This window comes from Ornithorhynchus anatinus, chromosome 2 (assembly GCF_004115215.2).
Source record: "Ornithorhynchus anatinus isolate Pmale09 chromosome 2, mOrnAna1.pri.v4, whole genome shotgun sequence".
NCBI classification, from domain to species: domain Eukaryota; kingdom Metazoa; phylum Chordata; class Mammalia; order Monotremata; family Ornithorhynchidae; genus Ornithorhynchus; species Ornithorhynchus anatinus.
Window position 1 is genome coordinate 35,860,350 of NC_041729.1, and position 26,348 is coordinate 35,886,697.

Genomic DNA, 26,348 nt, shown 5'->3' on the forward strand with positions numbered 1-26,348 from the left:
ACCTCTAATCTCTTGCTCAAATTTGTTTAGGTTTCTGTAAGAGGAAGTCCGCATCAGTTCCAGAAAGGAGTGGTGTATAATGATGCTGGTATTTGTTAAGCGCTTACTATGTGCAGAGCACTGTTCTAAGCGCTGGGGGAGATACAGGGTAATCAAATTGTCCCACGTGAGACTCACAGTTAGTCCCCATTTTACAGATGAGGGAATTTAGGCCCAGAGAAGTTAGGTGACTTGCCCCCAGTCACACAGCTGACAAGTGGCGGAGCCGGGATGGAACCCCCACCTCTTGCCTGCCACCTCGTTCATTCTCTCCTTGAACGACCCGCTCATAATAATAATTACCGTATTTGGTAAGCGCTTACTCTGTGCAAAGCACTGTTCTAAGCGCTGCGGGGAGGCGGGGCGGTACAAGGTGATCAGGTCGTCCCACGTGAGGCTCACAGTCTTCATCCCCATGTTACAGACGAAGCAGCTGAGGCCCAGAAAAGTGAAGTGACTTGCCCAAAGTCACACAGCTGATAAGGGGTAGAGTCGGAATTAGAACCCAGGACCTCTGACTCCCAGGCCCGGGCTCTTTCCACTGAGCCACGCTGCGTCTAGATTGCGAGCTGGTTGCGGGCAGGGAATGTCACTGTTTACTGTTGCCTCGTACTTTTCCCGGCGCTTAGTTCAGTGCTCTGCACGCAATTAATAAATCCGATCGAATGAATTGCTAGGGCCTCACGTTTTCTAACCCCAACTCCTCTACCACACAGAAATTGGACAAGGCCCTTCACTGCCAGCCCTGCCTCAGTTTCCTCACATTTGCTGCAGAGAAGCAGCGTGGCTCAGTGGAAAGAGCTCGGGCTTGGGAGTCAGAGGTCATGGGTTCTAATCCCGGCTCCGCCACTTGTCGGCCGGGTGACTTTGGGCAAGTCACTTCTCTGAGTCTCAGTTCCCTCATCTGGAAAATGGGGATGAAGACTGTGAGCCTCACGAGGGACACCCTGATGACCCTGGATCTCCCTCAGCAGTGCTCTGCACATAGTAAGTGCTTAACAAATACCAACGGTATTATTATTATTATTACAGAGGGATGCCTCAGGGGGGTGTGGCGCTTTGAGGAGCGGAGAGGTTCTTTGAAGTTGAGGCGTTCTGAGGATTGTAAAACCAGTGGTTTTTTGGCACCACCTTAAGGGAAGCCGGCCAGGACCCAAGAGGCTACGTGATCTTCGTGACGGCCAGTAAGTTGTTCACAATCGGTTCCTATCAAGAACTCTCTTTGGCCCGAATTTCCCATCTTCCCAAAATTTCACGTGCTCTTTCGCCATAGCGTGGTGTGCTTTTGTACAGCGAGGAAATTCTTGGTTCGACCGGTCAAGCCATAAGTGATGTTTATTGAGGAGATCCCCGTACTTCGCCAAGGTAGCAGCAGCCAAAAAGGTCATTCGGGAACCGGACGTAATCAGGAAAAGGATCGGAAAGAAGACAAAAGGCGGTGATGGTGTACGATATCACCGTTCACCGGCACTTGGAACACCGTGTGAGGTTCTGAACACCGCAGTTTAGGAAGGATATTATAAGGCGGGAGAAAGAAAAGGGAGAATTGACCAAAACCATCAGGGGAATAGTAATTCATTCAATTCATCCATTCAATAGTATTTATTGAGCGCTTACTATGTGCAGAGCACTGGACTAAGCGCTTGGAATGGACAAATCGGTAACAGATAGAGACAGTCCCCGCCCACTGACGGGCTCACGGTCTAATCGGGGGAGACGGACAGACAAGAACGATAGCAATAAATAGAATCAAGGGGATGAACATCTCACTAAAACAGTAGCCAATAAATAGAATAATGTTGGTATTTGTTAAGCGCTTACTATGTGCAGAGCACTGTTCTAAGCGCTGGGGTAGATACGGGGTAATCAGGTTTTCCCACATGAGGTTCACAGTTAATCCCCATTTTACAGATGAGATAACTGAGGCACAGAGAAGTTAAGTACCTTTCCCACAGTCACACAGCTGACAAGTGGCAGAGCACGGATTCGAACCCATGACCTCTGACTGCCAAGCCCGGGGTCTTATTGTTATCATTATAATTGTGATAATTATTATATTATTATCATTATTATTATTAAGTGCTTATTGGGTGCCAGGCACTGTACCAAATGCTGGGGTAAATATAATCAGATCAGATTGGACACAGTCTACGTGCCACATGGGACTCGCAGTCTTAATCCCCATTTTACAGCCAAGGTGACCGAGGCACAGAGAAGTTAGATAATTTGCCGCAGGCCACAGAGCAAACAAGGGTGGAGCGGGGATTAGAACCCAGGTCCTTCTGACGCCCAGGCCCGTGCTCTATCCACTGGGCCACGCTGCTTAGGTTGTTAAAAGGTATATCCCTAAACGTGAAGATTTACGTCAGGAAAGGCAGTCGTCATTCTGATCCTCAAATCATCCCGGTGTCACTGTTGGAATCGATAGCGGACTAGGTGGGCTCTTGGTCTGCCATTTCTTCCGTTCTTGCCCTGAAAGACTCTCGGAGTTCACGTTTCCGAACCGGGATCAGGATGATGATGATGATGACGGAGTCTGGCTCCAGGAATGACAGATGATAATAATAATGATGTTGGTATTTGTTCAGTGCTTACTATGTGCCCGACATTATTCTAAGCGCTGAGGTTAGATACAGGGTGATCAGGTTGTCCCACGTGAGGCTCAAAGTCTTAATCCCCATTTTCCAGATGAGGTCACTGAAGCCCAGAGAAGTGAAGCGACTTGCCCACGGTCACGCTGCTGACAAGCGGCAGATCTGGGATTCGAACCCGTGACATCTGACTCCCAAGCCCGGGCTCGTTCCACCGAACCACGCTGAGTCAAGTCCCTGATACTTGGGGACCAGGAACCCGTGGAAAGGAATTGATTATGATTTTAGTGGCTGGCTCAGCACCACTTGTGCTCTCTCCTCCCACGCCAGCCCCGTCCTTACTGGGACACGGAGTGCCACGAACGAGTGGGTGGGCAGGGGCGCGGCACACTGGGAAGCGGACGTGCGGTCTTCGCCCGTGTTGGCCGGCTCCAGGCAGACCCCGAACTAGAACCCGGGCCTTCGGATTCCCGGAGAAAGGGGGGAGCAGCTTGGTCTAGTGAAAAGAGCACGGGTCTTGGAGTCAGAGGATCTGGGTTTTAATCCTGCGTCCACTACTTGTCCTGTTGTGTGACCTCGGGCAAGTCACTTCTCTGTGCCTCAGTTACCTCATCTGTAAAAAGGGGATTAAGACCTTGATTCTATTTATTGCTATTGTTTTAATGCTATGTACATCCCCTTGACTCTATTTATTGCTATCGTTCTCGTCTGTCCGTCTCCCCCGATTAGACCGTCAGCCCGTCAAAGGGCAGGGACTGTCTCTCTCTGTTACCGATTTGTCCATTCCAAGCGCTTAGTCCAGTGCTCTGCACATAGGAAGCGCTCAATAAATACTATTGAATGAATGAATGATTGAAGACTGTGAGCCCCATCCGGAACATGGACTGTGTCCAACCTGATTATCTTGCATCTACGCCGGCGCTTAGTACAGTGCCTGGCATATAGCAAATACTATTTTTTAAAAGAATGCCCTTCCCACTGACCGACAGCAGGGTCCTAGTTTTAGGAAAGCAGAGCAAAAATACCTGGATTTTACAATGCAGGACCAGATCTGCATTGAAATACCCTCAGGTTTTGGACCACAGCCCTTATGAATCATATCCTCACCCCCCCAGTATCGTTTGCCTGTTTAGGCCGGAGATCCTGCTCAGTCAGAGAATCGTCACATTCCATCTCTGACATGCTGATGGGCCCCTCCCTGCCAGTTAATCCCACCTCCCACTTAGTAATGAGTAATAATAATAATGTTGCTATTTGGTAAGCGCTTCCTATGTGCAGAGCACCGTTCTAAGCGCTGGGGGAGATACAGGGTCATCAGGTCGTCCCACGTGAGGCTCACAGTCTTCATCCCCATTTTCCAGATGAGGGAACCGAGGCACCGAGACGTGAAGTGACGTGCTCCCAGTCACCCAGTTGACAAGGGGCAGATCCGGGATTCGAACCCGTGACCTCTGACTCCCAAGCCCGGGCTCTTTCCACCGAGCCACGCTGCTTCTCGTGTCTTTGCCCCATTGTTAATTCAGGCTCCTTTACCACGACGGAGTCAGTCCTGCCGTAACGCATGAGTTTGGCTGAGAATCTGAGGGCAGAAGCAGGGGCGGTTCTTCAGGAAACGTGCATCTGTCTGCATAGACGCTAAAATAAACCACCCGGAGGAGGAGGAAGTAGTAGAGCAGCGTGGCTCAGTGGAAAGAGCCCGGATTTGGGAGTCAGAGGTCACGAGTTCGAATCCCAGCTCTGCCCCTTGTCAGCTGTGTGACTGTGGGCAAGTCACTTCACTTCTCTGGGCCTCAGTTCCCTCAAATGTAAAATGGGGAGGAAGACTGTGAGCCGCACGTGGGACAACCTGATGACGCTGTATCTACCCCAGCGCTTAGAACGGTGCTCGGCACATAGTAAGCACTTAACAAATCCCAACATTATTATTATTAGAGCATAAAGATGTGTACACTGTGCTACGGGTGAGGGGGTGTGAGAATCCAACTGTTTAGGTGGCCCGGACGTGCTGAAGTGGCGCAGAAACGATCTGGGCATATCACTCCCCTTCTTAAACAACTCCAGTGGTTGCCTATCAACCTCCACTCCAAACAAAAACTCCTCACTCTAGGCTTCAAGGCTCAACATCACCTTGCCCCTTCCTACCTCTCCTCCCTTCTCTCTTTCCACCACCCACCCCGCATGCTCCGCTCCTCCGCCGCCCACCTCCTCACCGTCCCTCGGTCTCACCCATCCCGCCGTCGACCCCCGGGCCACGTCCTCCCGCGGGCCCGGAACGCCCTCCCTCCTCACCTCCGCCAAACTGATTCCCTTCCCCTCTTCAAAACCCTACTTAAAACTCACCTCCTCCAAGAGGCCTCCCCAGACTGAGCTCCTCTTCTCCCTCTACTCCCTCTGCCACCCCCCCTTTACCTCTCTGCAGCTAAACCCTCTTTTCCCCCTTTCCCTCTGCTCCTCCCCCTCTCCCTTCCCATCCCCACAGCACTGTACTCGTCCACTCATCTGTATATATTTCCATTACCCTATTTATTTTGTTTATGAATTGTACATCGCCTCGATTCTATTTAGTCGCCATTGTTTTTACGAGATGTTCTTCCCCTCGACTCTATTTATCGCCATCGTTCTCGTCTGTCCGTCTCCCCCGATTAGACCGTAAGCCCGTCAAACGGCAGGGACCGTCTCTATCTGTTGCCGACTTGTTCATTCCAAGCGCTTAGTACAGTGCTCTGCACATAGTAAGCACTCAATAAATACTATTGAACTGAGGGGAGGTGGGGTGGGGAGATGAGAAGGCCTCCTGGGGGAGGTGTGATTTCAGAAGGGGCTTGAAGATGGGAGAGCAGCTGGCCTCAGCCGCGTCAGGATGACGTAATAATAATGATAATGTTGGTATTTGTTAAGCTCTTACTACATGCAGAGCACTGTTGTAAGCGCTGGGGTAGACACAGGGGAATGAGGTTGTCCCACGTGAGGCTCACAGTCTTCATCCCCATTTTACAGATGAGGGAACTGAGGCCCAGAGAAGTGAAGTGACTTGCCCACAGTCACACAGCTGACACGGGGCAGAGTCGGGATTCGAACCCATGACCTCTGACTCCCAAGCCGGGGCTCTTTCCACTGAGCCACGTTGACGTAGTCACAGCTGCCTACGGGGTCATGGCGGCGGCGGATTACGGTAGACCCCAAGGTGGGGAAAGCAGAAGATGATCGATTCCATTTTTGTCAATACCACTGATCGGATTGTTAAGGCTTTTCGGGACATCCCCAGTGTGCGCCTTTGCCATCAAACCGAACCCACTTCCTATTTCCTGCCCAACAGACCGGTGGATCCTAGAAATTGGGTAATGGCACTAAAAAGGAGGGCCGGGATGCCTGCACATATGAGGAAGAGGCCCAAACTTGGAAGGGAGGGAGGAAGCATTATTCACGTCAGGATTCCCACCAGCCCTCCGGGGCCGAGTTGCGCGGTACTAAAATAAGCGTTGGGAAGAGAGGGAGGGGTGTCCCGGTATCGCGGCCAGACAGCGGGTGCCAAAATGCCTAGGCGGTGAAGACCGGAAGGAATATTCCCGGCCCCTTACCTACCTTCTAGCTCCTCTTCCTCGTGGGGGTCTCTTACTCCCCCGACTCCGATTAGGCTTTGTTGGGACTTCGGCTCTGCTCCATCACGTTGGGGTTCTGTCACCCGTCCTAGCGGATAGAGCACGGGATTGGGAGTCAGAAGGACCCGGGTTCTAATCCCGGCTCCGCCGCTCATCAGCTTTGTGCCCTTGGGCAAGTCGCTTATGTCCTCTGTGCCTCGGTTGCCTCTTCTGTAAAAGGGGGATTAAGTCTGTGAGCCCCACGTGGGGCCACCTGATTAACTTGTATCTATTCCAGCGCTTAGAACAGTGCTTAACACATACCATCATCATTACTATTATCGTTATTATTAAACCCGGCTCCGCCACTCATCCGCTGTGGGACCCTGGGTGAGTCACTTCACCTTCACTTCTCGGGGCCTCAGTTCCCTCATCTGTAAAGTGGGAATTAAGACTGTGAGCTCTGTGTGGGGTAGGGACCGTGTTTAACCCGATTATCTCGGATCTACCCCAGCGCTTAGCATGGTGCCTGGAACCTAGTAATGAATACCGCAATATTAATAATAATAGCATTGAGAAGCAGCATGGCTTAGTAGAGCACAGGCCTGGAAGAGAAGCAGGGTGGCTCAGTGGAAAGAGCCCGGGCTTGGGAGTCAGAGGTCATGGGTTCGAATCCAGGCTCCGCCGCTTGTCAGCTGTGTGACTTTGAGCAAGTCACTTAACTTCTCTGTGCCTCAGTTACCTCATCTGTAAAATGAGGATTAAAACAGTGAGCCCCACATGGGACAATTTGATCACCTTGTATCCCCCCAGCCTAGAACAGTGCTTCGCACATTTTAAGCGCTTAACAAATGACATCATTATTATTATTATTATTATAAGGACCTGGGTCCTAGTCCCGGCTCCACCACTTGTCTGCTGTGTGACCTTGAGCAAGTCACTTCACTTCTCTGTGCCTCAGTTCCCTCATCTGTAAAATGGGGATTAAGACTGTGAACCCCACGTGGGACATGGACTAGGTCCTACTTGATTAACTTCTATCTACCTCAATGTTTAGTACAGCGCCTGGCATATAGCAAGTGCGTAATAAATACCAAAAAAAAAAAAAAGAGAGAAGAATATTAGACTCCACTTAAGTGCACTGAAGCGTTGAATGCGGCTCTGCTCGGTCGGTCTTGAGGAACTCACAGACTGCGTTCTGTAATATCTGGTTTATCCCTGGCAGCACATCTTGCAAGCAGGGGCCAAGCCCAAACTTGCTGAGAATGCCACCAACCAGGGGTGTAGCGTAGCCCGAACACTTTTCACACTGCACTCCCGCTCCCCAGAGGCCAACCTGTGTTGCAAAACCAGAAGACAGTTGTCTACTTTCTGAGGAAGTGTGTTTTCTCCTTATTACAGGTGTAAAAATTACAAAGCAGTGTGGCTCAGTGGAAAGAGCACGGGCTTCTGAGTCAGAGGTCATGGGTTTGAATCCCGGCTCTGCCACTTGTCAGCTGTGTGACTGTGGGCAAGTCACTTAACTTCTCTGCGCCTCAGTTCCCTCATCTGTAAAATGGAGATTAAGACTGGGAGCCCCACGTGGGACAACCTGATTCCCCTGTGTCTACCCCAGCGCTTAGAACAGTGCTCTGCACATAGTAAGCGCTTAACAAATACCAACATTATTATTATTATTATTATTACATAAGTAACTGAATGGAAACAAGGGAGTAAAAAGCCCAGAAATTCAATGTGTGTGGAAAAGATGCTGCAAAATGGTAATAAAAGGGTTATATAGGTTTATGAAATCCCATCTATATTCCCTTTATTGTTGGATGACTGTAAGCTCCTTGTGGGCAGGGATCACATTGGGAAGCAGCGTGGCTCAGTGGAAAGGCTTGGGAGTCAGAGGTCATGGGTTCGAATCCCAGCTCCGCCACTTGTCAGCTGTGTGACTTTGGGCAAGTCACTTCACTTCTCTGGGCCTCAGTTCCCTCATCTGTAAAATGGGGATTAAGACCGTGAGCCCCATGTGGGACAACCTGATCACCTTGTATCCCCCCAGCGCTTAGAACAGTGCTTTGCACATAGTAAGCGCTTAGCAAATGCCATCTACATGGGGTTTTTTTTGGAAAACTCCTAGCGTAACTAACCGCCACCTAGAAGGCTTTACTCTCACCAGGGTCATCAGCACCCATCCAGAGTGGAATATGCCCTCACTAGAATGTTGATGAACAAAGTTTTCATTCATTCATTCAGTCGTATTTATTGAGCGCTTACTGGGTGCAGAGCACTGTACTAAGCGCTTGGAAAGTACAATTTAGCAACAAAGAGAGACCATCCCTGGGAGACAGACATCAAAACAAGTAAACAGGCGTTCATTCAATCGTACTTATTAATTCATTCAGTCGTATTTATTGAGCGCTTACTGTGTGCAGAGCATCAGTAACATCAAAATAAATAAATAGAATTATAGATATATATGCACATCAAAGCAGGTAAACAGGCATTACTATAAATAAATCGATTTGTAGATTTGGATAGACACATTCTAAATTCTTTACTAGTCACTTCGGGAACTTCCATCTTTTGATAAGGAATACCAGCTCCCTAAAATCATGTCTTGTCAGCTTTCATCTAGTATTCCAAAATTGAAACATGACAAGCCTGGGGAAGGAAGGTTTACCTTGGGCTTAGGTTTGGGAAGGCTCAGTCCTGACACATCTGCGAATATCGGTGTCTATATCTATGATTCTATTTATCTTGATGATATTGACGCCAGGCTACTTGTTTTGTTTAGTTCTGTTTTAGTTTTGTTGTCTGTCTCCCCCTTCTAGACTGTGAGCCCGTTGTTGGGCAGGGATTGTCTCTGACAGTGCTCTGCACATAAAAAGCGCTCAATAATAATAACGTTGGTATTTGTTAAGCGCTTGCTATGTGAAGAGCGCTGTTCTAAGCGCTGGGGTAGATACAGGGTCATCAGGTTATCCCTTGGGAGGCTCACAGTCTTAATCCCCATTTTACAGATGAGGTAACTGAGGCACCGAGAAGTGAAGTGATTTGCCCACAGACACACAGCTGACAAGTGGCAGAGCTGGGATTCGAACCCATGACCTCTGATTCCCAAGCCCAGGCTCAGTGGAAAGAGCCACGCTGCTTGTCTATACTCTTGAATGAATGTCTGTTGCCGAATTGTCCATTCCAAGCGCTCGGTACAGTGCTCTGCACATAGTAAGCGCTCAATAAATACTATTGAATGAATGAATAGTAAGTGCTCAATAAATACGATTGAATGAATGAACATCTGCCCTTGACTCCTGGTGCCCTAACAGTGTTATGGTGATCATGACAATTATACTGCATATTCAAAGGGAAAATCTCAATAAAACTGAAAACTGAACTTCTCATCTTCCACCCTAATCCTCACTTCCACCCTAATGTCATGACATCCTCAACGTCACCACTCCCACCCCCACCTAATAATAATAATAATTATGATATTTATTAAGCATTTACTGCGTGCCAAGCACTGTTCTAAGTGCCGGGGTAGATCCAAGTTAATCAGGTTGGACACAGTCCCTGTCCCATATGGGGCTCTCACTCTTCATCCCCATTTTACAGATGAGGTAGCTGAGGCCCAGAGAAGTGAAGTGTCCTGCACAAGGTCACACAGCAGACAAGTGGCGGATCCAAATTAGAACCCAGGTCCTTCCGCCTCCCAGGTCCGTGCTCTAACCACTAAGCCACGCTGCTTCTCTAAGCCGACAGTCTTGGCATTATTCTAGACTCTTCCCCCTTTCGATCCCCGTATTCAGTCTGTCCCCCACATCCTACTGGTTTTCCCTCCACAACATTTCCAGGATCGACCCCCTCCCTTAAATGGCCACCAAGCTGTTCCACGCCCTTTCCCTACCCTGGCTTGATTCCTGCATGAGCCTTCTTGCTGGTCTTCCTGCTTCCCGTCTGAACTTCACTCCGTTGCCCTCATCATTTTTCTTAAATGCTTTTCAGAGCCTCATGCTAGGTGCTGTAGGGTGTGACGGATTCATTCATTCGATAGTATTTATTGAGCGCTCACTAGGTGCGGGGCACTGTACTAAGCGCTTGGAACGGACAATCCGGGCAACAGATAGAGACGGTCCCTGCCCAGTGACGGGCTCACAGTCTAATCAGGGGAGACAGATGGACAAAAACAAGACAACATAATCACGATAACTAGAATCAAGGGGATGTACACCTCAATAGGGTAATAAAAATATATACAAATGAGCAGAGTGTTGAGGGGAAGGAGGAGGATGAAGAGCCGAGGGAAAGGGGGGAAAGGGGGCTTAGCTGAGGGGAGGTGAAGGGAGGGGCAGAGAGGCAGCAGAGGGAGCAGAGGGAAAAGGGGAAGCTCAGTCTGGGAAGACCTCTTGGAGGAGGTGAGCTCGGGGTGGTACAGAAGGAGGCACAATTTATTGTTTTGGGACTTCCGATGAGGCACGATTTACTGTTTTGGGACTTCTGATGGCACCGGGGTATGTGGGGGTACAAAGTTTCTGCAGTCAGAAACCCCCAACCCAGCTCTCCACCCCTGCCTAGCTAGGGCCTTTATGGGAGGGGGCTGCCAGGGAGAGATGCTGCTCCTGAGGAGGGAGGGAGGGCGAGAGGAAAGGGAAACACAAGGAACGGACATCAGCACCACCCCACTCTGGGAGCCCTACGTGGGACAGGGCCTGGGTCTGACCTGATTATCTTGTACCTATCCCAGGATTTCTCTCCTACGATTCGATCGACGCCTTATCATGGCAGGAGAGTTTACGTACGCTGATGACCAATCATGATAATGATGGTATTTGTTAGGTGCTTACTAGGTGCCAAGCACTGTTCTAAGCGCCGGGATAGATACTCGGTAATCGGGTTGTCCCACGTGGGGCTCACGGTCTTAATCCCCATTATACGGATGAGGTAACCGAAGCACAGAGAAGTGACTTGCCCCAAATCACATAGCTATGTGATCATGTCCTCTGACTTCCAAGCCCGCATTGTTATTTTTACTACTGTTTGTGGTCTCTCTCGGCAGCGGCTGAGTCTGTGTCAGGGAGGGGGGGTGTGGGTGTGCCCATGAGCAAAGTGGCCGGAGAAGCAAGATAACACGGCAGGGCTCTACATCTCATGGGCCAAAACAGGGCTAAGGCGATCATCCCTCCTAGGGTTTGGTTTATTTCCTATATATTATAAATGATTTATTTATATTAGCATCTGTCTCCCCCTCTAGACTGTCAGCGCAATGTGGGCAGGGAGAGGGTCTACCAATTCATTGTATTGTACTCTTCCAATCGCTTAATACAGTGCTCTGCACACAGTAAGCACTAAATACCAATGACGACAAACTGGTAAACCTCACCATCACTGTGGAACAAAATATCAACGATATTTACCGAGCGCTCATTACATGCAGAGCACCCTAGTGAGCACTTGGGAGAGTAATTCAATTCAATTCTTCTTAATTAAGTGCTTACTGTGTGCAGAGCACTGTACTAAGCGCTTGGGAAAGTACCGGACGACAATAAAGAGTGACAATCCTTGCCCACAGCAAGCTCACAGTCTGGAAGGGACGAGATACTAGATTTGGTGGATATGTTCCCCGCCCTCAAGGAGCTCACGGAGCAGAGGAAAAATTATATTCACAAAATTGGCAAGACTAAGAAAGACGAGAGACTTGCCCCCCCAGTGGATTTTGGATCATTCCAAAGGTGGTTCTATAGCAAACCTTTATTTTAGCCCAGGCGCTGACCCTATCCAAGTCCGACTAATTGCCGAGCCTTTCACCCCCAAGTCTTTTGGAAAAGAGAGACGGCACCTAAATGTTAGCACCAGGACAAGACACCGATGGGTTAAGTCACACTTTTTATTGAACTGTATTCCATGCAATATGTCCGTGAACTTAATATGATAAAAGGGGAGGGACAACAGTTAGACAAATCATAGCCCATAGGTCATCTGTAACAGGTCCTGAGTAGGAAAGGCACATGATTCACCAGTACAAAAACCCAACGAGAAGGAAAACACGACAGGGAGAGACATCCAGGATAGGTAGAACTGCCGGTCGGTTTGACGTCGAAGAAACCGGGAAGGAAACCCGAGGACCTGCTCTTCGTTCTGAAGCCAAGTCAGCCTTGGGGCCCGAGAGCATCAGAGATCCCATTCCTTTCGCCTGCCAGCTGCGGCGAGGGGCCGAGGGTATTTGGGAGTGTCATTGCACCACAGAGTCCTATGGTAGGGGGCTCCTTATTGACGGACCAAAGAGGATGGACAGCGGGAGCAGAGGGGGAGAGGATTCAGCACCGGTGATGTTCCGGTTGCGTCTGAAGCCACGGAGGCCTATAAAGGGGAATCTTCCAGCAGGAAGTTTGGCAACAGCCCCGGAGCCCTCCGGCCCGTGGTGGCTTCTGGCTTTTTACCACATCCGGTTCTGTCAGAGGGGAAGGTTTCTCCCTACCCCAGCTTGGATGGCGGTCGGATGACGTAGTCAGCTTCGTACCCGGCGACCAAGACAGTTGTAGCACCTCTGGGTAGGAGCCACAGCACTGGGGTTACGCTACGGCTCCCTTAAGGCGGTGATGGTCTTCCTGGACCTGATCTCGGGACACCGGAGACCCCCTTCCCTCCCACATCTGCAGGACTCGGGGTCTAACGGGGACTATTCAACCAACCTGTGAAGGGTCAGCCCCAGGGAAGCCGCTTCCCGTAGTTCTGCCAACCAGGAAAAGCTCACGCACCACAGGGACACGGCAAGGGCTTAAACGTGTTGCTTCTGCCCCGAGGTCTCCTCATTCAAGTATTTTGCTTCTTCCATAGTGTCCTGGGCCGGGGAGAGGGGAGTCACTTGGTGTTATAACACAGTGTCTCTGGCTTAGATTCTGGCTGGAAAAGGAGATAGGATTCAGTCCACAGGTGTGGGGTAAACTTTATGCTGCTTTGCCAGAGGCGCTAGAATCGGCCTTATTCTCCTCTACTCTAACCTCAGTCTGCTTTCTAGTCCCCTACCCTACCCTGACAATCGATTTCCTGAAAGAGCACCTTAGAAGGCGTTCCCGTCAGGGAGAAATTTCAGGGAGGGGTGGGAGAGGGAATGCAGACTCGAAAGGGACTCAAGAGTAGATCATCCTTCTCTATTCTTCCTGGAATGGGTAGATAGCAGAGAATGCTCTAGTGATTTATCGTAGGCATAAGGAACCATTTCATGCCAAAATCTGCTTTACGGGACATCTCTAGAGGGATTGGTGTTCTAGAGGAAGCTACTGGGGAGAGAAAGGAGTTGGAATTCCACCCGTCTCAACATCCCCTCTTGAAGTTATCGTCCCTTCCTGCTGGATAAATTGTAGTTTCCTGCTTAGGAGATACCGATCACTAACCCACCGGTCTCTCCCCGCCTCTCGGCTTTCCAAAAGGGGGAGAGGATTTCATCAGGGCTAGGGCTGGAGAAATTGTCTCCAGGAGTTTGCTCTAGAGGCTGGGAGAAGGAGAAGGGGTGGAGGTTCCTTGCGGTCATAATGTGTAGTTTTAATTTGAATGTAGGACTTCCAAGCTGGAGAAAGGCAAGGTGTTGTGACTCTCCCTTGAAGAACTGGCAGGCCCCTGCGGCTCTTCTGCATTGCCCGGGCGAGCTCGCTGTTCATCTCGAATGTGCCTCAGAAAGGGGAACGATTCCGCCGGTCCCCGGCCCGTCCCTGTTCCGTAGTTAGCATTCTCACACGGAGGCAGCAGCCCGAACGACGTCAGCCGGAGGGCCCCGTCACCTCAACCTTGGGAATTCTCCCAGGGGTTTGGGGTGAAGGTGCCGTCAACGAGAACTTTTCTGTCCACGGAAGGAACTGTAGTTCTGCCCCTCTTCTCCTGCCAGTCAACGCAGGGACCTCTTTAAACTGCGGAAAAGAAAAACTGAGAAAATGGCAACTCTTTAGCGGCTGTAGAGAGGGCGGATCGAGGCGCTACAGTGAAGTTCTAGTTCCGGAAGCACAACCTAAGTAACCCCTGTCATTTAGCGGCAACCCCCCCCCCCGTAGAGAGCTGTGAATCTGGAAGGCCAGACTAGCGTTGGATGTTGGCAAGAAGACTCCTCCTCCTCCGCATCTGGGGTCTTAGGCTCCAGAGTCACAATGCTTCTCCTAGCTTGGCCTATAGGCCCCGTAGGGTTGCCCATAGGGGCTGTAGGGAGAACAAGGGAATGGAGGCCCTGTGATGTCAGGACTGAGACGGACAGCACAGCGAACGGCGCTTTTCGTTTCGACACAAAGCATAGGAAGGAAGCATTTACGCTGAACTTGGAAGCGTAAATGTACCACGCCCGATCACGGGACCCATCCCTCTCTCTCCTTTCTCACAGAATTCCCCAGCACACTAAGGATGGGGTGTTCTTGTCGAGACTTCCTTCCCCTCTCCCCCAACTCCACCCTCACTTCACACCTAGAGGCCTCGACAGGGCAGCCTGGTCACCATCTAACGATCCCCCCCAGCAGGCCCGAGCACTAAGGTCTTGCCGCTCACGGTAATTCCCGCTCCGGCCCAGTTTACTACTACAGTACTTGACCTCCTTCTCCAGTCCCAGAGTTCAAAATTATCATCAGCCTAAGGAGCCTGCAAGGCAGGAGAGCCAGGGCCAAGACACAGCGGGAGTCGGTATGGATCAGTATCAGGGTTGAGACGCAGGAATTCTGCACTGGGGAAAAGCCCTTTAGGACTATACTTCTTGTCCACTGCAGAGGGCCCTGACAGTCATCAAAAGAAACCAGCAGGAACCCAGAGGATCAGAAGATTCCTGTAGAGACAAACCAAAAAAAAAAGGGGGTGAGATTTAAAAAAAACCCCAAGGCTCTCTGTGCCTATCTCAGTCGGGAGGCTTCTGCACCCGGAGACCCACCCTCTCCTCGTGGCTGACAGAAGGACAGTGGGCCCCCTGGATGGGTTTAAGATGGGAAGGCCCTTCTCTGGGTGGAATAACTTAACTCTGTTGCATCCCCTTCCCTCACCACGGAAGGAGAACAAGGGAAAGCTTCGTGCTGCCAAGAAAACTACCCTAAGCAATCACCTCCCACCTCCTCCAAAGCCGTGACGTCCCCGACTTCCGAGCTGAGATGCTCGGAATGAAGAGGGGAGGCTGCCTGAGCGTAATGAGGACGCCGAGTAACTCGGACTCCATTTGGACAAGTCGGGTTTACCCGTCCCCAGCGAACGTCGGTGGCTCCGGCCTAGGCTGCGCGGTTGCGGCCTACCCAAGACTGAGGGGTCTCACCCAGGTTATCGTCATCAATGGCATTTATTGAGCGCTTACTGTGTGCAGAGCACCGTACCAAGCGCTTGGGAGGGCACGACGCAACAGAGTTGGCAGACACGTTCCCCGTCCACAAGGAGCTCTCTGGGAGTGTCCTGATGTGGACATTCCAGGGACTGGTGGAACCTGGAATGGATTCCCTCAGCACCGATGAACACGTGGGATAGGGGCGACTGAAGTTGACACCCAGGGTAACAACTGTGAATGGAAAGGGTTTCCTCCACCCCTGGCCTCTAGAAACGATTCCCACCCCAGCCCCACTCCAGGTAGGCTTAAACCAGTCAACAACACCTCGTGTTCTGCTCGACTTGCGACGTGTGCACGCAACTGGCGGGGGTAGTGTTTATCGAATCCTTGGCAGCACGAATCACTTTTATTGATCACTCTCTTGGATTCTCCAGGAAGAAGAAGGTGTTTCCTCTTCTGCCCCCCCGCCCTCCCCCACCTTGGTCTTCTAGACGGTAGCGGTCTTGAGCCCCCAAGCCCGGAGGGGCCAGCAGCGGATGGAGTCGCTCGGCTTCAGCGGCTGGCCTTTGCGTTCGAGGAAAGATGAGGGTTCAGTAGGAGGAGCGGGAGGGACAGACGCCGTTCTTCCATCTGAAGATGCAATAATGTCTTTGGCCCCCGGCCACCGAGAGACCGAAGAAACAGAGAGATGGGCTCTGTCCCTCAGGCCCAGCCAGGGACGGACCCAGCCGAGACCCTCGGCGGCCCGCAGGCCAAAAGGCGTCAGTTCAGTCCCGATGACGGCCACGTGCCAAACCGCCTCTGTCCCCCAGAACTGAAGCCGCCCGAGGGGGCGCGACGTGACGGGAGCTGCCGGCTTTTGCAAATTACGGGTGGGAAATGGCAACCTCCTAACTCCCGTGGCACATTCGTTAGTCTCTCTGCGGTCTCAAACCCGTGGCCTTCTCCTCCTCCCATCACGGCGATGAGTTTGGGGTTAGACTCTGCGCAAGTATGGTGCATCAAATTCCAGTCTGTATTCTTGGTTTCCCGGAGGGGCGGGGGGGATGCGGAGAGGGCTTTGCCTCCCTGACGCCCATCCCTCTGATTCACATCCTCTCTCTCAACGGGAAGTACAGGGGGAGGAACGGGCAGGATCTCTAAAGGGCCGCGTGGGTCCCCTCCCTTACCGACGTCCACTGGGAGATGTCATCCTCCGGGGAGAGACCCTTCTGCCTTTGGAGACGAAGGGGAGGGAGGATGAACGTTACCGAAGCGGGGCCAGGCCAAGGCGGCTCGGAGGCCGGAAGACTAGGTGGTTGCCTTTCCCACCTGTCTGAAGGGGGCCCGGAGGTGGAGAGGTGTGAGGGAAGGGCGAGCTCTCCCCAGTGCCCGCAATCAAAAAAGGGCAACCGGGAGAGAGGTTGGGGAAAGGGAAGGCAGCCCCAGAGGGGACCCCCTAGGGGGTCACAGTCTGTCCGTGGCTGGCGCGGGAGGACACGCGGGGCCCCTGCTGCGTGCCTGAGCGCCTTTAGAAAAATAATTCTGAGTCTGTTCCAGAGAGAGGGTGTTTCCTGAGACCACACAGAAGCAAAGGCCGCTTTGAACAGTCAGGGTCGGGGCATGCTGGTGCGAGAGAGAGAGAGAGAGACAGAGAGAGAGAGAGAAGGAGAGAGAAAAAGAGATCAAAAAAGAGCCTCACAGGCTCTGTTGGGGTTGGGATTAAGGCTGCAATCGTTCCAGGTACTGTGGCAGGGGGTTCTCCTTGACGTACTTCTGGATATACCAGCATGTCAGATGAGCTCTCAGGTCCTCCTCCACCACAAAGTCCAGGGCTGCCTAGAGTCAAAAGGGAAAAAGAAAGACGAAACGAAAATAAGAATCCGTTTTCAAGGACCACCTGCCCACACAGCTCTCTCAACTAGACCTGGCTGCTCACAGTCCAATCCGCTATTTGTGGAGGGCAGCCACGTATGGTTTCAGCCAGTGCTTTGCTCCCGTGTCTCTAGACCGTGACCTCGTTGTGGGCGGGGAACGCGTCTGTTATAGTGTTGTACCGTACTCTTCCCGGCGCTTAGTACAGTGCTCTACACACAGTAAGCGCTCCATAAATACGACGGACTGGCCGACTGCTTCCGGTCTCCTAGATGATATTGATTTTGCCAGCAAATATCTCGCTTAGCCTTCAAAGTGTGTCGCTGCCTCTCTCCGTAGTTACTTCGTGATAAAGGCCGGATTCCTTCGGGAGCAGGGAGCAGCAGGCTTGGCCTGAAGAAACACGCTACTAGGGGAGTGCGTCACGACCCACAGAATTTACTATAATAACCATCGTGGCATCTGTTAGGTGCTTACTGGGGTGCTACGAACTGTACTAGCCACTAGCATAGATACAAGATAATCCCTATCTCACATGGAGCTCCAGGTCTAACGGAGAGGCAGAGCAGGGATTCTCATTTTTTTATGGACGAGAAAACTGAGGCCTAAAGAAGTTTAGTGACATGCCCAAGGTCACACAGCTGGCATGTGGCAGAGCTGGAATTAGAACCCAGGTCTTCAGACTTCCAGTCCCATGCTCTTTCCACTAGCTACACTGCTCCTCTTTACTGAACACCAACTGGCTGCGGAACACGGTCCTAAATGCTTAGGAATATAGAGTGGAAAGAAAAAGACACGGCAAACTCCTCTCTAGGAGGTTACAGATTAATGGGAGAGGCAAATGAACATAAATTGCCAAATACGTAAGAGGCAAAAAAAAAAAGTGCCTAAGTAGAAACGGTAAAAACAGAAGCAAGGGATTTTAAATTTAAGGATTAAGAATCAGAATTAAGGAATTTTTAAATTCAAGTTTTAATACGCTGGATGGTGGAGGAGCAGAACGAGAGCGAGCCATGCAGAGGGAGCATCGCAAGCAATGGGTTGGAGAAGACAAGAACTGTGGTACAGATGAGCAAAGAGAGGAAAATGGGATGTGGCAGGAGAAGAGAGTGGGAGACAGCTGAAGGAGCAAATTCAAACCAGTGATCCAGAGCCCCTTTTATGAAAGAAGAAATGGGAGTGAGGTAATTCTAACTGTGGTGTTTTTTAAGCCCTCACAAAGGGCCAGGCCCCGTCCTAAGTATTACAAGATAATCAGTTTGGACACAGTCCCTTTCCCACATGACTCACAACCTAAGAAGGAAGGAGAAAAGGTATTGGATCCCCATTTTATCGATGAGGGAACTGAGTCACAGAGAAGTTAAATCACTTGCCCAAGGTCACGTGGTAGGCAAGTGGCAGGACCAGAGTTAGGAGTCAGGGCTCATTCTTTCTACTAGGCCACGCTGTTCTGAGCAGCATTTTTAAGAGATGATTTATACAGCTGGAGGGTGAATGGACTGAAGACTGGAGAGATCAGTAAGTAGGCGGTTACAGGATCCCAGCCAAGAGGTGATGAGGATTCGAACTCAGGGTGGTGGGAAATTGGGGAAGAGAGGCTGATCAGTGAGATTATATAGAGGAGAAGCAGCATGGCCTAACGGATAGAGCACGGCCTGGGAGGCATAAGGCCATGGGTTCGAATCCCAGGTCTGCCACTTGTCTGCCGTGTGACCTTGGGCAAATCACTTCACTTCTCTGTGCCTCAGTTACCTCATCTGCAAAATGGCGACCGAGACTGGGAGGCCCGTGTGGGACAGGGACCGCGTCCAACCCGATTTGCTTGTATCCACCCCGGTGCGTAGTACAGCGCGTGGCACATAGTAAACGCTTATATACCACTATAATTACTATTAGAGGAAAAACTAGTAGGTTTCGCAGGAGGCAAAGACAACATCAAGGTTGCAACTACTGGGTCAGGGAAGGTCCTGCCGTGGACTGAAGTGGATGGGAACGTTGAGGCAGAGGTGAGGAGTTGAGGTTTGGGCGTATTGAGCTTCAAGTGGCAGCGGGTTATTTAGGTGGAGAGCTCCTGGGGGGAGGGAGGAGAAATGAAATTGAAAACAAGTGAGAGAAGAGGGTTGGAGATGCAGATTTGGGAGCCATAGAGGTGGTTGCTGATGAGTTCCAACAGAATGAGTTCAGAGCAAGCGCTGGCAGCGTGCAATAGAGAAGCAGCGTGGCTCAGTGGAAAGAGCCCGGGTTTAGGAGTCAGAAGTCATGGGTTCTAATCCCGGCTCCGCCACTTGTCAGCTGTGTGACTTTGGGCAAGTTACTTCTCTGTGTCTCAGTCACCTCATCTGGAAAATGGGGATTAATGACTGTGAACCCCACGTGAGACAACCTGATTACTTTGTATCCCCCCCCCCCCCAGTGCTTAGAACAGTGCTGGGCACATAGTAAGCACTTCTATGCCATCATTATTATTATTAGTGAATCAGGAAGAGAAAATGAGGAGGGGTCGTCACAGAGATAGGAAGAGAACCAGGAGAGTATTGTTTTACTTCTTCCCAGGGAAGCAGTGTGGTCTTGTGGAAAGAGTATGGGCCTAGGAATCAGAAGCCCTGGGTTCTAATCCTGACTATGCGACATACCTGCTCTGTGAACTTGGGCAAGCCACTGAACTTCTCTGGGCCTCAGTTCCCTCATCTGCAAAATGGGGGTTCCTCCTACTTAGACTGTGAGCCCCAGTGGGACCTGATTATCTATCCCAGTGCTTAATATAGTGTTTGGCACATAGTAAGCACTTAAATATTCCCATTATTACCAGTATTATTTTATGCCCCTACTGCTTCCTTGGCACTTCTGGGCCAAATATATGCTTCTGCCCCATCACCTACCCATATCACCTCTGCTTGTATCGACTTACGTACCTTGCCCGCTATTTAAGCACTTGTCTACCTATCCGTCTCTCGTTTCTCTCTCTTTTTTTTGGAATTTGTTAAGCACTTACTATGTGCCAGGCACTGTTCTAAGCCCTAGGGTAGATAAAAGGTAATCAGTTTGGACACAATCCATATCCCGAAAGGGGCTCAGAGTCTTAATCCCTATTTTAATAATAATAATTACGGTATTTAAGCGCTTACTATGTGCCAAGCACTGGAGTAGATACAGGGTAATCAGGTTGTCCCATGTGGGGCTCGCACTTTCAACCCCCATTTTGAGGTAACTGAGGCGCAGAGAAGTGAGGTGACTTGCCCCAGGTCACACAGCAGACAAGTGGCGGAGCCGGGGTTAGAGCCCAGGTCCTTCTGACTCCCAGGCCCGGGCTCTATCCATTAGGCCACACTGCTTCCCAGGTATTTTGTGTCTTCTCTCCAGCAAGACTGTAAGTTCCATGAGGGTAGGCCTACGACTGCGTCTACTTTCTTGTACTCTGCACCCGGTAGGCATTCACATCCTGGCCGACTGATGCGTATATATTAAAACCAAGCCTGGAGAATGTTTCTGGGAGGGAGACTTCATCGGTATCGAAGGCAGCCAAGCGGTCAAGTTGAATCGGGACACAATCGGGCCCGTTAGGATTAGACGGTGTTTTTAAAATACTTTAACCTTGATCTCAGTGGAATGAAGAGGGTGAAATCCAGATTCCATAGAGTCCCAAAGTGAGTTGGTTGATAGGAAGTGAAGGTAATGGGTGTCAACAACCTGTCCAGGAAAGGGAGGAGGGAGATGGAGCCGCTGGTCACAGAAAGGTAGAGGGATGGCATTTTTTGGAATGGAAATGACTCGGGCTTGTCTGTCGACAGACGGTAAGGAGCCAGAGGAGGTTAAAGGGAACCGTAAGAGAGGGGAGAGTGGGAACAAGAATTTTTTACGAGGCAAAAGGTCCAAGGTCCGGAGAGAAGGGCTAGATTTCAAAGCCTGAAGACCCATTTCTCCTGAAGCCCAGACTGATCTGCCTCAAACCTTGGCCCTGTGCTCCAGTGGTATTTAACTTACAGGACTCTGGTGTATATAGATTAAAGGACACTGGGCATTCCACCCCTAAAGAGCCACCCCCCTAACTGCTCCCAAATATTAGTCTTCATCCTTTCATTTTATCTCTATTATATGGTAATACAAGATAATTATATAAAATAATATGAATATATTTCTATTAATGTCTGTTTCCCCCTCTAGACTGTGCGATAGTTGTGGGGAGGGAATATGTCTGTTATACTGTATTCTCCCAAGTGGTCAGCACAGTGCTCTCCACGCAGTAAGCGCTCAATAAATATGACTGACTTTCATTTGCTTGGAAAAGGAAAGCGATGAGCAAAAGTAACAGTTTTCTTAGAGCCAAGCCTGCCACCTGGTGACAACCCTTCACTCAAGAGAGTCGGGGCTCAGCTCCCACCAGACAAATAGTTCCCGCGACGCGACGAGACGACGCGACGAGACGTTACCTAAACGCCCAGCAATAGCACGCGTGCACACACAAACACACACTTTCCCCCCAGCCTCAGAGCACAAAAATTTCTAATTGGGAAGCCCTTCCCTAAAGCATTCACAGCCTAAATGTGCCTTTGGGAAAAAAAAAATAAACCTACGGTCTAGTACATCAAGGTCGTGAATAAGCAAACTATTACAGGAGGCAATCTCTAGGTGGTTTCATTTACATTTTCTGCACTGAATTCCCGGATGAGTCTTGTTTCCCTTTAATAATAACGTTGGTATTTAAGCGCTTACTATGTGCAGAGCACTGTTCTAAGCGCTGGGGTAGATCAGGGTCATCAGGTTGTCCCACGTGAGGCTCCCAGTTAATCCCCATTTTACAGACGAGGGAACTGAGGCACAGATAAGTGAAGTGACTTGCCCACAGTCACACACAGCTGACACGTGGCAGAGCCGGGAGTCGAACTCATGACCTCTGACTCCGAAGCCCAGGCTCTTTCCACTGAGCCACGCTGCCTGCAACAGTTCAGGGACCCTTCCCACTGTCGTGGTCTTAGTTTCCTTCACCGCAAAAAAGGAAACGGCAAGTTGTCTTCCTTCGACTCTCTATCCCACAGGATTAGGGGAGGAGGAAGAATTGCTGGATTCACAGAAAGAGGAAAACGAACGGACCTCGCCTTTCCTGTGACTGGCAACCAGAAGAAGGCACATCTAGACCGTAAGTTGGTCGTGGGCAAGGAACACGTCTATCACTTCTGATTCATTCATTCGATCGGATTTATTGAGCACTTACTGTGTGCAGAGCACTCTACTAAGCGCTTGGAAAGTACAATTTGGCAACAGATAGAGACAATCCCCAGCCAACAATAGGCTCACAGTCTAGAAGGGAGCGACAACAAAACAAAACTCTGATGCATTGCATCCTCTCAAGCACTCAATGTGGTTCTCCTGTCTGGGGGAAGCAAAGAGAAGAGGAATATTATGGGAGCGGACGCGAATGCGCCGCCAAACCAACATAATCCTTCAAGCTCCTGTTGTAAATTACAGTGCTCTGCCCCAAGTAAGCACCCAATAAACACCACTGAGTAACTGATCGATAGATAGGACGGTGAAAATGTTACCTAAAGGTTCACAGAAGCCAAGAATTGAGATGGGGCGGGAGTGAGGGGAGAAGAAAGGGAGACAGCTCTGGGTCCCCGGGGCAGGTTTGGCTACTGAACTCAGGTTGAATGACTAAAAAAATCCAGCTGCCGGCACGGGTGGGTGACTCTCACCAGCTACACTTCACTGCGTCGCTTTTACTTTCCTCATCGATGCCAACTGGAACCCATGCTTCCCGAAAGGGGCGGGGGTGGGCAGGGGGGAGGGAGGGGGCTTCTAACCAGAACTCGTCTCCTGCAGTGCTAAGCCTTGGGGTGAGGGAAGGGAGAGGGAAGGGGGTGGATTTGGCCCCTGGGATTTTCCCTGTTGTAATCTCAAGACGCGATGTGAAGCAGCACGGTGTAGTGGGTAGAGCACGGGCTCGGGAGTCCCAAAGTCATAGATTCTAATCTTGGTTCCACCACTTGTCTGCTGGGTGACCTCGGGCAAGTCGCTTCAATTCTCTGGGCCTCAGTTATCTCATCTGTAAAATGGGGATTAAGAGCCCTATGTGGGACAGGGACTGTGTCCAACTTGATTTGCTTGTATTCACCCCAGAGCTTAGTATAGTGCCAGGCACATAATAAGTGCCTAACAAATACCATAATTATTATTATTATTATTATATGGAGGGTGTTGGGCAGCCAAACTCTCTAGGACCAATCCACATGACCATGCCTGGGGACCAGAATTTGTCTCTGGAAGAACATTACGATTGAGAGCAGAAGCCAGCTTGCTGAAGTACAAGAAGCTTAGCAAAGGCTTTGTGCCCATCTTCACCAGAAACCATGGTCAGGACAAAAGATCTGGGTTCTAATCCCAGCTCCCCCACTTCTAATAAGAATAATCATTAATAATAATAATTATGGTATTTGTTAAGTGCTTACTATGTGCCAAGCACTGTTCTCAGCGCTGGGATAGATACAAGGTAATCAGGTTGTCCCACATGGGGCTCACAGACTTAATCCCCATTTTCCAGATGAGGTAACTGAGGCACAGAGAATAATAATAATAATAACGTTGGTATTTGTTAAGCGCTTACTATGTGCAAAGCACTGTTCCGTGTTACACAGGATAATCGGGTTGTCCCACGTGAGGCTCACAGTCTTAATCCCCATTTTACAGATGAGGTAACTGAGGCACAGAGAAGTGAAGTGACTCGCCCACAGTCCCACAGCTGACAAGTGGCAGATCCGAGATCTGAACCCATGACCTCTGACTCCCAAGCCCGGGTTCTTTCCACTGAGCCACGCTGAGAAGTTAAGTGACTTGCCCAAGGTCACACAGCTGATAAGTGGCAGAGGTAGGATTAGAACCCACTCCCTCTGACTCCCAAACCCGTGCTCTTGCCACTAGGCTAAGCTGCTAGAGTACTCTTTTATTGTATTGTTTTATAGTACAGTGCTCTGCACATAGTAAGCGCTCAATAAATACGATTGAATGAATTGTTATATTGTACTCTCCCAAGCGCGGACTGCAGTGCTCTGCACCAAGTAAGAGCTCAATAAATACAATTGAACACAACTTCAGAAGCCCAAACTCTCCAGGATGGGCCTCTTAATTTGATCGAAAGTCTCCACGCAGACGTTCCAAATCCTTGGAGAACTGAGGAGTGAGCAGCCAAATTTAAGCCAACAGCCCCAGGTGGGTTTTGATTAATAATAATAATAATAATAATGTTGGTATTTGTTAAGCACTTACAACGTGCAGAGCACTGTTCTAAGCGCTGGGGTAGATACAGGGTCATCAGGTTGTCCCACGTGAGGCTCAGAGTTAATCCCCATTTTACAGATGAGGCAACTGAGGCCCAGAGAAGTGAGGTGACTTGCCCATAGTCACACAGCTGACAAGTGGCAGAGCCGGGATTCGAACCCATGACCTCTGACTCCCAAGCCCGGGCTCTTTCCACTGAGCCACGCTGCTTCTCTCAGATTAGACAGAGATGAGGGAAATGAAGAACCCGTAGTCTTTTCAGCCAGTGCGTTCTAGTTTTAATTTGACCTAGAAGCAGCAGTCTGGCCTAGTGGATAGAACATCCATTCATGCACTCAGTCGTATTTATTGAGCGCTTACTGTGTGCGGAGCACGGTACTCTGCGCTTGGAAAGTACAATTCAGCAGCAGATAGAGACAATCCCTACCCGACAACAGGCTCGTAGAAGGGCATGGGGCTGGGCGTCAGAAGGACCTGGGTTCTAATCCCGGCTCCAACACTTACCTGCTGTGTGACCTTGGCCAAGTCACCTCACTTCTCGGTGCCCCAGTTAGCACACCTGTAAAATGGGGATTAAGACTGTGAGCCCCACGTGGGACAGGGGACTATATCCTACCTGATTACCTTGTATTTACCTAAGTGCCTGGCACAGAGTAAGAACTTAAATACCATAAAAAACAAAACCAAAAAACCTAGCTCCATATTTGTATATTATTTATTACTCTATTTTATTAATGTGTATATATCTATGATTCTATTTATCTTGTTGGTACTGACGCCTGACTACTTGTTTTGCTGTCTGTCTCTCCCTTTTAGACGGTGAGCCCGTCGTTGGGCAGGGATCGTCTCTATCTGTTGCCGAATTGCACGTTCCAAGCGCTTAGTACGGTGCTCTGCACCCAGTAAGTGCTCAATAAATATGATCGAATTAATGAATGAAAGGCAACTCGGTCCTGGCAGAAATGCCTCAACCGGGGAGAACAATGACAGTACGTTTAGACTGGGAGCCCGTCGTTGGGCAGGGACTGTATCTGTTGCAGAACTGTCCATTCCAAGCAGTCGGTACGGTGCTCTGCACATAGGAGTTTGGACCGTGAGCCCGTTATTGGGCGGGGATCGTCCCTGTTGCCGAACTGTCCACTCCAAGCGCTCGGTCCAGTGCTCTGCACATAGCAGTTTGGACTGTGAACCCGTTATTGGGCGGGGACTGTCGCCATCTGTGGCCGAACTGTCCATTCTGAGCGCTCAGTCCACTGCTCTGCACATAGAAAGCGCTCAATAAATACGATTGAAAGAACGAACGAATGAACGAATGAACAGTAAGCGGTCAATAAATGCGGCTGAATGAATGGATGACAGTTGCAAAAAGGGGAGGGAAATCACCGATAGTGGAGAGAAACAGTAGGGGGGGGCTTCCCGAAGGCTATTTTTCCCCGTTGGGCTGCCATGTTCCTAACCTGTCTGGCCTCTGCTCCTCATCAAGCCCAACTGAGAGCTCACCTCCTCCAAGAGGCCTTCCCAGACTGAGCTTCCCCTTTTCCCTCTGCTCCCTCTCTGCCCTCCCTTCACCTCCCCTCGGCTAAGCCCCGTTTCCCCCTGCTCCTCTCCCCTCCCTTCCCCTCAGCACCGTGCTCATTTGGATATATTTTTATTACCCTATTTATTTTGCTAACGAGGTGTCCATCCCCTTGATTCGATTTATCGTGATTATGTTGTCTTGTTCTTGTCCGTCTGTCTCCCCCGATTAGACTGTGA

General features: G+C 50.3%; 1 protein-coding gene and 1 long non-coding RNA gene across 8 annotated transcripts in view; one reads left to right on the top strand and one right to left on the bottom strand.

Annotated features, from left to right (window-relative positions):
* Positions 1-227: 227 nt before the first annotated feature.
* LOC114807639 lies at positions 228-25,442 on the top strand. Its single transcript, XR_003755690.1, has 4 exons — positions 228-350; positions 1,072-1,223; positions 22,358-22,458; positions 25,410-25,442. It is a non-coding gene; the product is annotated as an uncharacterized LOC114807639 (long non-coding RNA).
* Positions 12,063-26,348, bottom strand: part of NATD1 (N-acetyltransferase domain containing 1) — a 48,239-nt gene continuing 33,953 nt past the window's right edge. The window contains exons 3-5 of one of the 7 annotated variants that reach the window (XM_029053955.2): positions 17,224-17,288; positions 15,795-17,075; positions 12,063-14,990 (exon numbers count right to left, since the gene is read on the bottom strand). In XM_029053955.2, the coding sequence (XP_028909788.1) occupies positions 17,060-17,075; positions 17,224-17,288 (81 nt within the window). In that variant the 3' untranslated portion in view covers positions 12,063-14,990; positions 15,795-17,059. Of the gene's footprint in view, positions 14,991-15,794; positions 17,289-26,348 lie in introns of all 7 variants that reach the window. The other 6 variants (XM_029053949.2, XM_029053937.2, XM_029053928.2 and 3 more) reach the window with 6 other exon arrangements.